This window comes from Petromyzon marinus, chromosome 79, assembly GCF_048934315.1.
Source record: "Petromyzon marinus isolate PM22_M1 ecotype Great Lakes invasive population chromosome 79, UKy_Petmar_22M1.pri1.0, whole genome shotgun sequence".
Classification (NCBI taxonomy): domain Eukaryota; kingdom Metazoa; phylum Chordata; class Hyperoartia; order Petromyzontiformes; family Petromyzontidae; genus Petromyzon; species Petromyzon marinus.
Genome location: NC_133745.1, coordinates 24,618,191 through 24,631,704, shown reverse-complemented (window position 1 = coordinate 24,631,704; position 13,514 = coordinate 24,618,191). Strand labels below are relative to the sequence as shown.

At 47.8% G+C, this 13,514-nt stretch overlaps 1 protein-coding gene across 1 annotated transcript; it reads left to right on the top strand.

Moving 5' to 3' along the window:
- The first annotated feature begins 1,154 nt into the window (after positions 1–1,154).
- LOC142907498 (uncharacterized) lies at positions 1,155–7,922 on the top strand. The gene is made up of 2 exons (XM_076057081.1): positions 1,155–1,434; positions 4,618–7,922. Exons 1-2 carry the CDS (start codon positions 1,248–1,250, stop codon positions 5,271–5,273), a joined length of 843 nt encoding a protein of 280 aa, XP_075913196.1. The 5' UTR covers positions 1,155–1,247; the 3' UTR covers positions 5,274–7,922.
- The last annotated feature ends 5,592 nt before the right edge of the window (positions 7,923–13,514 follow it).

The following is a 13,514-nucleotide window of genomic DNA, read 5'->3' as shown; positions in this document are numbered from 1 at the left end:
GTGACACGTATGGACTAATGGTTACTCTAAATGACGATGTTGACGATGGTTATAACGTGCTACAAATATGCTAAACGCACATCGCATTAGCTCTGACAAATAGCGGACTTTTTAAAGTTATCGTTTACAATGGTTAATTTGTATATCATGCCAAGTGAGTAATTTGCGTGTGGACCCTGACAGCGGCACTCAATGTCCAACTCTTGCGAATGCTCTCAGGGGATCTTTACCGTGCGCTGCGTTCACTCACTCAGCCCCAATCTCCCTGTCGTTAACTCACCACTCACCCACTCACTCACCTCACCGTTCAACTCACTCACCCTCCTCACCTATTAATTCTCCTCATTAACTCACTCACCCTGCAATCCACTCCCTCACCCCCCCCTCTCCATCACCCGGCACTCACCGCCTGTCCGTGACCACCTCTCCCGTGCCTACAACCACAAACACCACCACCACCTCTCCTGTGCCTACAACCACAAACACCACCACCACCACCTCTCCCGTGCCTACAACCACAAACACCACCACCACCTCTCCCGTGCCTACAAACACCACCACCACCACCTCTCCCGTGCCTACAACCACAAACACCACCACCACCTCTCCCGTGCCTACAACCACAAACACCACCACCACCTCCTCCTGCTGCTGCTGTCGCGGTCTCCGCGTGGCGCCGCGGGCCCAGGGGGAGGCCTCGCGGCCCAAGAGCGGCGCCACGGCTCCACCCCTCCCGCTCATGGCCCCTCCCCCTCGACCCTCCTGGCTCCTCCCCCTCATCCCTCCTGGCTCCTCCCCCTCGTCCCTCCTGGCCCCTCGTCCTTCCTGGCCCCTCGTCCCTCCTGGCCCCTCCCCCTTGTCAATCCTCCTCCCGCTCGCGACGTGTAGTGAACTCAGCCCCGCCCCCACCGCCCCCACCGCCCCCACCGCCCCCACCACCCCCACCGCCCCCCCCCCCTGCGCGGCACCCCTGCCCATTGCAAGAATGGCGGGAAGCGGTCGCGGGGCCTACCGCGCGCCGCCTCTCGCGTGATTGGCCCGCTTCGCGTCACGTGTGGAAGGCGGAAGAAGAGTATGGGGGAGGAGCTGCGCGGTTAGGGGCGGGGCCGTGGAGTCACGTGGTGGGCAATGATTGCCAATAAGTGGGCAGGGATGGCTGTACGTCACATCCGGTGATATAGGACACGCCCCTTCGTGACGTGCCTCACACTTACTTCCGTCCCGCGTGCCGTCAACACGAGCTCAGCATGGTGCTGCTGATCGTTGGCGTTCTGCTCTTGGCCATGCTTGGGATGGAGATCTTCATTTATCGTCGTTTTAAGCTTTCCATCTCAGACTTTTACCGCGAGACCACGACGCTGCAAACGGAGAGAATGGGCCTGCAGAATGTGGAGCTCTGTCAGAAGAACAAGACCATGGAAGTGGAGAAAGATGGTAAGCTACCATTTTCTTTGGTTCTTTCGGTAAAGTCCGTAGAATGAGAATAAAATAATAAATTGATAAAATAAAATAACACAATAATATTCTCACGACGTTTCGGCCACAATACAAGCGGCCTTCATCAGGTGAAGGGGACGAGACTGTCTGGAGGACAGCGCTGGAGTGAGAAAGCCACGCTGAGATCGCGATCTTTAAGCTGTGTGAGAAGAAACAAAGCGCCTTGACAAAGGAATTAACATATAATTTAGCATTGAAATGGCTGAGTGATTAGCTTGTGACTGGTCACAGAAAAGGCTATGTTAAAGTTAAAGCATACACATCCGCAAAGGCACCCCTTGACAAAGGAATTAGCATAGAATTTAGCATTGAAATAGCTGAGTGATTAGCTTGTTACTGGTCACAGAAATAGCTATGTTAAAGTCAGAGCATATACATTCACCGAGGCACCTAGTACAAATCAAACAGGAGAATTTAGCATTGAAATAACTAGGCGAATTTAGCATTGATATAACTGAGTGATTAGCTTGTGACTGGTCACAGAAATGGCTATGTTGAAGTTAAGGCCTACACATCTGAGCTATTCACAGTAACTGGGTATACAATACAATATATAATGAATACTATATACTGAACCAATAAAAAATACAAAAATTTAATTACCTCAATGTTATCAATAATCTCTATATTCTCCAATCAGCTAAGCTACCAACAATAAGTCGTTATATCACAATGCTATATGGCGAAAAATGGGTGGATTCTTACCCTCAACTTTAGCACCACGGATAGCTACGGGTCCCGTTCAGACGGACGAGTTCATCGATGGTCGGAACAGAGGAGGGGGAGAGAGACAGCTGTGAGGCGCTGTTATACTCCATGTTGTAAACCATACCATTAACCACGGTTAAGCTATCCGTGTTGCTAAAGTTGAGGGTAAGAATCCACCCATTTTTCGCCATATAGCATTGTGATATATAACGACTTATTGTTGGTAGCTTAGCTGATTGGAGAATATAGAGTTTATTGATAACATTGAGGTAATTTATATTTTAGTATTTTTTTTGGTTCATGATATAGTATTCATTATATATTGTATTGTATACCCAGTTACAGTGAATAGCTCAGATGTGTAGGCCTTAACTTCAACAGCCATTTCTGTGACCAGTCACAAGCTAATCACTCAGTTATTTCAATGCTAAATTCGCCTAGTTATTTCAATGCTAAATTCTCCTGTTTGATTTGTACTAGGTGCCTCGGTGAATGTATATGCTGTGACTTTAACATAGATATTTCTGTGACCAGTTACAAGCTAATCATTCATCTATTTCAATGCTAAATTCTATGCTAATTCCTTTGTCAAGGAGTGCCTCTGCGGATGTGTATACTTTAACTTAGCTATTTCAATGCTAAATTCTATGCTAATTCCTTTGTCAAGGGGTGCCTTTGCGGATGTGTATGCTTTAACTTTAATATAGCCTTTTCTGTGACCAGTCACAAGCTAATCACTCAGCCATTTCAATGCTAAATTAAATGCTAATTCCTTTGTCAGGCGCTTTGTTTCTTCTCACACAGCTTAAAGGTCGTGATTTCAGCGTGGCTTTCTCACTCCAGCGCTGTCCTCCAGACAGTCTCGTCCCCTTCACCTGATGAAGGCCGCTTGTGTTGTGGCCGAAACGTCGTGAGAATATTATTGTGTTATTTTATTTTATCAATTTATTATTTTATTATCATTCTACGTGACTTTACCGAAAGAACCAAAGAAGATGAATCCTTGCAGTCACGAAAACTTTAAATCGAAATTTAAGCTACCATTCTTAGATGTTCTGTTTGAGAGGAGACCTGATGGCTCATTGGGGCATTCTGTCTACAGGAAACCCACCCACACAGATTCCTACTTGAAACCTGATTCCCACCACCACCCAGCCCAAAAGAATTCTCTCATCAAAACTTCATACCATAGGGCTCATTGCATTTCGGACCAACACCACCTGACCAGTGAATTAAAACATGTACACCTGGCCCTCAAAAGGAATGGTTACTCTGACCGTACCATCCGCCAAGCTGTTTCTCCCTGCATACAGAAACAACCACTTGATACTCCGGCCAAAACCATCACACTACCATATATAGCAGGCGTTACTAAAAAGCTTTCCAAAATTCTAAACAAACACAAGATCCAGGTCCGGTTCAATACAGTACACAAAATTCGTGATCTGATCCCATCCGTGAAGGATGGCATTCCTGACTTACAGTACCCCGGGGTTTACAAATTGAGTTGTACCTGCGGTGATTGCTATATCGGGGAGACAAAGCGACATGTCTCTGACCGAATTCGCGAGCACAAATCAGATTTGAATCACAGCAAAACGAATTCTTTGCTGATCACTGTTACAACGCTGTGGGTGATCACGATATAATTTTTTCCGATACCAAGGTTCTTTGCAAACCCACGGGTTTTTATCAGAGATTTGTTCACGAGGCAATTCAGATCTACAAACACAGACACAATTTCAACCGAGAAGTTGGTTTCAAATTAAGCAACCATTGGAAAGATGTTCTAAATCGAACTAAACATAAACTAATTTCTGTGGTACAGTATATTTTTCAAGTAGTGGTACCCCAAACTTTCGCAGCTCTCAGCTCCCCCCCCTCCCGCTCCTGGCCCCTCCCCCTCGTCCCTCCTGGCCCCTCCCCCTCGTCCCTCCTGGCCCCTCCCCCTCGTCCCTCCTCCCGACTCGCGACGTGGAGTGAACTCGCCCCCGCGCCCCGCGCCCCACCCTGAGCGGCCCCGCCGCCCATTGCAAGAATGGCGGGAAGCGGACGCGGGGCCGACCGCGCGCCGCCTCTCGCGTGATTGGCTCGCTTCGCGTCACGTGGGGAAGGCGGAAGAAGAGTATGGGGGAGGAGCTGTGTGGTTAGGGGCAGGGCCGTGGAGTCACGTGGTGTGCAATGATTGACAATAAGTGGGCAGAGATGGCTGGTACGTCATAGTGTACGTCACATCCGGTAATGACGTCACGATAAATAACACGCCCCTTCGTGACGTGTCTCACACTTGCTTCTGTCCCGCGTGCCGTCAACTCGAACTGAGCATGGTGCTGCTGATCGTTGGCGTTCTGGTCTTGGCCATGCTTGGGATGGAGATCTTCATATATCTTCTTTTTACGCTTTCCATTTCAGACTTTGACCATGAGACCACGACGCTGTCTACGGAGAGGATGGGCCTGCAGAATGTGGAGCTCTGTCAGAAGAGCAAGATGCTCCGTCTGGAGCTACAGCATCAGCTGGAGGAGTTCATGGAGAACCGAGAGACTCTCCAGAGAGAGATCAGGAGCCTGTTTCAACAGCTTAAAGAGCGCCAGTTGGAGCTGGAGCCCACGAGAGTGCCTTGCAGGGAGAGCAAGTCTCTCCATGCGGATTTTCTCCGAGACTGCAATGCAGCACAGCGGCAAATGTCGCTGCGCTGTGAAAACGAAGATCTCCGGAGGTCGCTGCACGCCCACCTGAGGAAGTTGAACTTCCTGAATCCGCAGAGAGGGCAGGAACAGTTTAGGCTGCGCGGGAAGCTGGTGCGTCACGAGGACATGTGGCATGGGGAAAAGAGGCTGCAAGAAGAGAACCTGCATCTCCGTAGCCAGCTGAAAGAGCTAATATGGACCGTGTCTCAAATGTACAATGATACCACCACCACCGACGCCACTTCCACCGCCGCTGCCACAGCTTCCACCACAGCAACCGTTTCCACCACCACATCTGCCACCACCACCAAGCCCAAGAAGATGAAGAGATTTAGCCATTGGTTCCGAAAATTGCTGAAGCGCAAGTCGGCCATTTAAAAATATTGGGGAAATTGTGAAAATGACACCACCCTAATTAAAACATTACTCAGAAAGACAAACATACCCCATAGAACATCAACAAAGTCATATATAAGACAAAATATCGTACATTTGCATGCAACACTCTAATAAATACTGTATTGTGAGCAAAACATAAAGTTACTTAAATGGAAAAAAAATCTGTTATTGTCACTTACCTTTAGTCCGGATGGCTTGTCGGGAGGGGGCGTAATGAGTCCCTACACACACGGGGGCGGTGGGAAGGGGGTGAACGTCCATACACACACACAACAGCGACAATCATCCGCTGTATAGCCTTACCAGAATGTTGGGGCAAGCGCCTATGAAGCTCTGAATGGCACACGGGGTGAATGGCCAGCACCCTGCCCGGCTGCCTCTCTTTATCTCTCCATACACGAGACTCACAGGCATACATGCGTCCGTGCACACACGCACAACAACAACGCAACAACCGTCGTTCACCCCTAAGTGGCGGTGACATCACCACAGCACTTGTGCCATGCTCGGTGCATTTTGAGGCCACGTGAAGTGTCGAAGGCTGGCTGGCAGGAGGTCATGTAATAGACGCAGGTGCCATGGATTGACTTAGGAAGATGATGGGCAGATGCAACAGCCGTGCTCCCCACTGTGCCAACTTTATTTGTGTCAGTTGTTTGGCGCTCTGCTCGTTGTTTTGAGCCTCGCTCCTCTGCCCTATGCTGTTGCTGGAGGGCAACTGCCTCCACTTCCCCAGCAGCACCTTTCATGAACCTCCTCCACAGAAGCCGATCATGACACTGCTGATACCAGTCATCAATAAGTCCAATCAGCTCCACATCCTTCTGCACCACATCAGTCCATCTCTTCTCTACCCCGTACCACGCCCATTTAGCACCATCTATCCAGCCAAATTGAAGCTGCTTGGGGATGCCGTGACTGCATACGGACTGCATGACACAATCAACGCAGCCTCGCTTGCTGGAGGAGCCCACAGATGGGCATTTGTCCAGATATTCTAGGAATCTGTGAGCTTACAAAGTCCAGTCTGGTTAAACCCTGAATAGATCGTGGGCAAGCTAACCTTAATGTTCCTTTCGAGAGAGATAAGGAAGGGTATAACTGTGGCCGAAGATTTTTATGGAGTGACATGCCAGGTAGCTTCCACACTGTTGAGCAGTTGATGAAAATATAATGCTGCTCGAATTATTTTAAATGAGACCTCGGCTCCCAAAACGGACTTGATCATCAGCACACTGCCCACTCCACTCTCTCCTCAGGTGCCCCAAATCCATGAGGAATTGAGGAAGGGAGCATTTTTATGATGTAAAATACCCAGGGAGGTGATTTGTTTTCATGGGGCTGATGGTAACGGCCCATATTTTAGTAGCATGCTTCATGTTTAGCTGTAGTGTCTCCAACTTCTCCTTAGAGTGGGCAGTAATCACCAGATCATCCGCATTCATAATATGGTTTAACAATAGAGAGCCATACCATGACCGGCTCAGGCATCGATCAGCCTCCCATTATATCTATACCAGATACATTCTACTGGTACATCCATGGAAATCGTCTCAAACTACGTAGTCAAAGAAAATGTTCAGTCGTGTAGGGGGCAGAGGACATCCATGTCGCACATTACTCACACATTCTATCATCCCTTAGCTCCATTACGTCGATTTTTCATGAGACAGCAGTTGTCTTTCTATTGTTTATATATGCTTAATCGAAAGAAGAAAATAGTATTTTTGCTTTAATTACTGTAACTCTGTGTTTTATTTAGCTTTGGTAATTTGGGTGATCCAGGTCTCTCTTGCAAATGAGACTCATCCTGGTCGCTTTAGTTCTCGCCTTGTTCAACTCAATAAACTGGTACTCACTCCATTATGAACTCACCCACTTCCTTAAATCTATGACTCACGTAAATACTCCCTCTCTCTCCTCATGAGTCATATATTTACCTGATCACACAATCACCCGATCATTCACTGTGTCAACCTCACTCACGCACTTTTTAATGCTCTCAAGAATGACCCACCCATTCTATCACTACATTAATCATCATCCCCTTCCCTCATTGACCCACTGGTAAAATTAAAATACTCGACAGCAACAACACGTGAGATTGTACTCAGGCTTACACTCACATGTGTAAAGAAGCTCCTTTGCAGGTTCCATTTGATAGATGTCTTATTTCACTATGACGTATTTACAACGCAAGAGTACGACTCACACGAACCTTCTCCCGTACAGTAACCTGTACCTGTTTCAACCCATCTCCACTGCCCCCACTATAAACTTTGCCATCCAAGAGAAGTGAAGTAGAAGACAATAGAGTCTGCTGAGAGAATCTACCGGGGAAAACTGCTGGAAGTTACCAGGGCGTGGCCGTGCGGGTATATAAGGGGGAGCGTGGCCCGCAAATGGGGTGATGCCTTGGGGACTGAAGAACAACTGCAGGTGGACGACATCGGGGCCGACTGTTGGGAATCAACATGGTGGAAACCATCAAGAAAGACTGTTCGAGATTAATCTACTCTATTAGAAACCACCGGGACTGCAGATAGTCATAGCCTTGTGCAACGTGTGAGTCGTACTCTCACCTTGTAAATATGTTATCGTCGGGAATAAATCATCTAGAAAATGAAACCTGCGAAGGAGCTTCTTTACACATGTAAGAATGCAGGACATGCTTTATCAGCAGGCCGTTGTTTTTGTCTACAACAGACCTATGCACACGATCTTGAAAATGGCATTTGATTGGGATTGTCACCTTCAACCCATTCTGAAATCGTCCAACTACCAAAACCCTTGTCTGCATTATACCTAAAACTTGACCAACGTGGCAATGTTATTTTCTCATTTTATTGACAGTAAACAAAAAACATGGCATAGTTTTTTAATTTCCCTGTTAACTTGTACATACGAGTGGAACGGTGTCACAATTGTTTGTGCATTGCACTATGAATCAGGCCACTTGAGTTTGATTCTCGGTTATAGTTAACATCAAACAAACTGGCCATGAGCCTTTTCGTTATCAACCCACGTTGAGAAGCATGATGGCATATGGTGAAACAATCTCCATGACTGATCCAGTATGGGAAGACTTCACCCATGACAATGGTTATACATTTATTATTGTTTTTGTTGTATATTACCACCAAAGGAGTAACTTCATACCTGTTAGCCAGCCTATATATACTCATAGATAAACTTTCGCCTAAACACCACCATTGGGATGAAGCTGACTTGGTATCTTCCATACTCTTTGGTTCTTTCGGTAAAGTCACGTAGGTATAAAATAAAATAAATCACGACGTTTTGGGTGCAACACAAGCGTCCGTCGAGATGGCAAAGCATGATCTGCTGTTGAGGCAGAATGTTTAAAAGAGTTTGAAATGGGTGTAGCCCAAGGGCCATAAATAAGTGGACGGGCCAGTGATGTTAATGTGAGAAATTAGCATGTAAATGTAAGAACGGAGAGCGGCCTCCTCGTAGAGGGCATCAAAGTGGCCATGTTAATGTGAGAGATTAGCATGTTAAAGTAATATCGAAGAGTGGTGGAATCCAAAGGCATGAGAGTGCAATCCAAAGGACATGTAAGCATGAGAGATCTAAGAGAGAGGCATAGAGAGAGACACAAAGAGTCGGAAATAACAGCTGACATAGGCAGGTAGGATGGAAATATCAGAGTCATAAAGAAGGTACACCACTCTGTGCTATCGTCTCCACCAAAGAGTATGAATCCCTGCATTCATGAAAGCTTTAATTTAAGATTATTCCAGCAGATTTTACCGTCTTCTACCTCGAACCTTCCCTCGTACGGTACCATGCACCTGTTTCCACCCATCTCCACTGACACCACTATAACTTTTGCCATGTACAGTACCCTACATCACCCTCTTCTGCCCATAAAAATATCTGTCCCGGCTAAAACTCTAATTTAACAGGTCCCTGCAGGGTGGGCTGGTAGGAACATTGGAATTTTGCGCAATTTTATTTTTACACCCCAATAGCACGAGATTTCACTTCGTTAAAGTATTGAAAGGGGACGGACGGACGCATTAATCTATTGCAAGCTGGTACACTCATCTATTGCAGGCTGGTACAATCAGTTTACAACTTCGTTCCTACCAGTAATAGGGAACTATGTGGGAATCAATGGGATCGCACACGGGATTCAGTGATGTGGGCATGGAGTACAAAACATTTAACCTCTGGGTTAATGCTTAACATAGGCGCTTGAATCAAGGGGGGGAAGGCATTACAACCCAACTTGACCATTCAGTATCATCACCAACCTCTTACGTGGGCTGCCCTATTGAAGGTGTACATTCTTAGGCAAACAATACGCAACATCATTAGCCCTACATTTACACCAAGACATCAATATGTACTGTAGGTGTGGTCGAGCAGCACATTCGACCCGGTGACACTCCTCGGCACCTCTCTAAATTAGTCCGTCGGCCTCCCTCATCATGGCCATCTTCATTCCGGTCGATCCTGAGAGGAGAGTGCGAGGGCAGAATTTTTGTGAGGAGGATGCTCCCCTCCCTGGCATTTGTCATGACGCCCCTGGACACGGCTTTGTGAGCCTGAACGATCCCTTGTGACGTCAGTTCTCTATATGGTTTAGGGCGACTCGGATTAACCACCCATCTCTGGCGTCCCATTTGGATGCGAACACTTTGCGGGCAGAGGATTTTAACAATTCCACTGGGCTTTGCCAAGGATGGTGTAGTTTGGCGGATGTGCTAACCCGGACCTCAGGACAGTGTAACCAGGCCCGATCACCCTGTTCAAAGGGTACAGGCGTCTCCGTTCTTTTCCTCAACCGTTTGTTTGCTATTTGCGATATGCCTGACTCCGCTATCGAGGATTCACGAGCTTCACAGAGCTTTTGTAGTGGCAGTCTGAGGGAGGCTGGCGACGACACAACTTTAGCAGGGAAAGCCACCAATTGGTCCTCAATAGGTGGCTCAGGGTCTCTCCCATACATCAATAAGAAGGGGAAGAGCCCGGCCGATGCATGTGGCACTCTACAATATGCCCCTAGGACCCCTGGGATGTTCAAGTCCCAGTCCATCTGATCACCATTTACAACATGGCACAACATTGCGGACAGCGTGCGGTTAAGTCTATTTACTTGTCCATCACACTGCAGGTGGTACGGTGGCGTTCGAATTTTCTTAGTGCCCACGATATTACAAACCTCTCTCAACAGGTTAGTAGAAAACTTCTGATCCTGGCCTGTTAGACGTTTCTCAGTGGGGCCCTTGTCCAATACATAGCCATGGAGAAAGGCTTCTGCTATTATTGCAGCCGTTTGGTCATGTATCGGCCATGCAACGAGCCAGTGTGTGCAATACTCCATCCCCTCGAGCAAATATTTATTTTATCCTTGCTGTTTTAGGAAATGCACCCAGGATATCCAACGCTACTAGTTCGTTTACCCTCACCACTGCGATCGAGTGCAGTGGAGGCTGTATAGGATGGGGAGCAGGTTTCCTTTTTGCACACTCCTGACAATGATTACCCGCTCGCGTACATCTTTTGACATCACTGGCCAAAAATATCGAGCCTGCAGTGTGAGCAATGTGTTTCGGTGGCCCAAGTGGATTTGTTGTTTGGCGTGCACTTCTAGTAGCAACTGTTTTTGCAAGGGTTTTTGCACCACTAGGCAACAACGCTGCATCTTCATGTCCCACCTCATCAGGAGTCCTCGCCATGGGATGAATGGCTCCCCATTTTGACCAGTTTGAGCACATTCAGCTGCCAGTGCAGCCAATGACTGTATAATTTCATCCTGTTTTTGCATCGGATTCATTCGGTCCTTATCAGCCCAAGATCATGATCTGTGGGTGGTACATCATTTTCTATCGTTGCTGTGTTTATTGACATCACCTGTCTCGGCGAGTCAGGGAGGGTCGGTTTACACCATGCTGCTCCTGTCGCTGCTGCTACGACCGATCTCACTAACTTTTTCCACTTAGCCCGAGATGTTGGCCGAATTTTCCCTGTTGTTTCACTCCAGGTCGATGTGATCGAGTGGTGTGCTAGTGATGTTGGTGATGAGGGTTTTGGAAATGAGGTGCACGTGTGATCTGGCTGGGTGTACAGGCGACACGCCTGGGTGTTTCTTGGTTGTCTCGGGATGACTTCCCCTCGGCAACCTCTCGCGATGTGGCCCGACCTCCCGCAGTGGTAGCAGTACATCACCGCATGGTCCTGAATTCCTCCGTGGTTGTGCCATGGTCGCTGATGCTGTAGTTGACACCTTGAATCGTTGAACCCCTGGATGGCCACAGCCATCTCTTCCAAGGTCGCCTGCAGATCACCCTCCATGCTGGGCATTGCGGCGGTCCCTGTTGTTGCTGTCCCTGTTGGCTCCATTGGTCCTCCTGCTCCTCCATTCTCCATCACCCTTGTCACATGGGCTGCTACTTCACATGGTGCCCTGGGATCTGTGTGTGCCCAGAGGCATTTAGCAAACTACATTGAAGTTTGCTCACTCTCTGGCAAAATCGGCAATGTAATGCCACTTTGATAGAGGAGAGTTTGTAGCCGCTCCGCCACTAGCACGTCTCAGGTTGTCATGTCCATCCTTGGAAATGCCACATCTGCAACCGCATGCAAGGTACTTCTATAAGCCATCAGTGGCTCGCTATCTCCTCTTCTCCAGGATGAAAATTGCTGCCTTGCGCTGGACGCAGGACAGGAAACATCGGCCATCCCTTGACAACCTTGTTGGGTTGTGGCAGGTTGATTTTCCGGGATCATAAAGAAGGCCAATAGTGCTCTGTCATCCAACACCGTAGGCAGCAGTCATAGCACTTCATCGTCAATCAATCGGCTGACTCTGACAGCTGCTTCAAATATTTTGATGAATGGAATACAATCGCCTCCCGTATTTTTATGCATGGTGGTCAAGGTCTGTTTGAACAGCTTCTAGTTGTGGTTGAGTCATTTGATTGGTTCCCGCCTGCTGCTCGACGGGGGGAAGCGATGGCTGCTGCCCTATGGCGCTTTCTCCTCGCCATTGCAGTCCATGGTGGAGATGGATCTGGCTTCAGCCGCGCACTACCTGTTCCTTCCTCTTCTCTTTTCTTCACCATCGAAATTATCAGTCGATCCACCACTGAGGTAAGGTGGTCCAACCTGTCCAACAGCTGCCGCCAATTTTCTTTGTTCGGCGATGCTGGTTCTTGGGTCTTTGGCGGAGCATCCACTTCCATCGGGAACTTGGCTGCCAACGGGGTCCGGCTCTCACTCCTGCCATTTGCCGAGTCTGAAAAACCTGGAGCGCTTAGGGTTGATAACTCGTTCTCTGCAGGAGCTCTTCGGCGGGTCTTCCTTCTTGAACTTGTAGACTGTATCCCACCACTGCCACCAGAAGCTTCTTTGCAGGTTCCATTTTTGAGAAGAGAGTGCAACTCACACGCTTCACAAGGGTATGACTATCTGCAGCCCCAGTGTTTTCCACTACATTCATCTCGAACAATCTTTCATAATGGTTTCCACCATGTACAACAGTCGGCCCCGATGTCATCCACCTGCAGTCGTCCTTCAGTCTCCGAGCTAGCGCCCCAATTGCGGGCCTCGCTCTCCCTTTTCTACCCACTCAGCCTCGCCCTGGCAGCTTCCAGCAGTTTCCTTGGTACATTCTTCCAGCAGACTCAACCGTCTTCTACTTCCTTTCTCTTAGATGGCAAAGGATATAGTGATGTCAGTGTTGATGGGTGGAAACAGATGCAGGGTACTGTACGAGGGAAGGTTCATGTGAGTCGTACTTTTGCGTTGTAAATACGTTATCGTGAAATAAATCATCTAGACAATCTAACCTGCGAAGGAGCTTCTTTAAACACGTGAGTGTTAGACTGCGTATTTCCATTTTACCAGTGGGTCAATGAGGGAAGCGGATGGTGAGTAAGGTAGTGAGTGATGGGATGAGTAGGTCATTGGTGAGATTGTGAAATAGTGCGTGAGTGATGTTGGCACAGTGAATGATCAGGTGGTTGCCTGGGTTATCAGGTCAATATATGACTCATGAGGAAGGAGAGGACGTATTTATGTGAGTCATGAAGTAAGGGAAGTGGGTGAGTTCATAATGGAGTAAGTAGTAATTTATTTAGTTAAAACAGGCGAGAACTAAAGAGACTATGATGATTCTCATTTGCAAGAGAGACCAGGATCACCAAAATAACAAAAGCTAAATAAAAACACAGAGTTACAGTAATGAAA

Coding starts and splice junctions, on each gene's coding strand:
- LOC142907498 (XM_076057081.1), top strand. CDS start 1,248: ATGGTGCTGCTGATCGTTGGCGTTCTGCTCTTGGCCATGCTTGGGATG. Junction 1,435..4,617: donor CATGGAAGTGGAGAAAGATG/GTAAGCTACCAT, acceptor TTTCCATTTCAG/ACTTTGACCATGAGACCACG.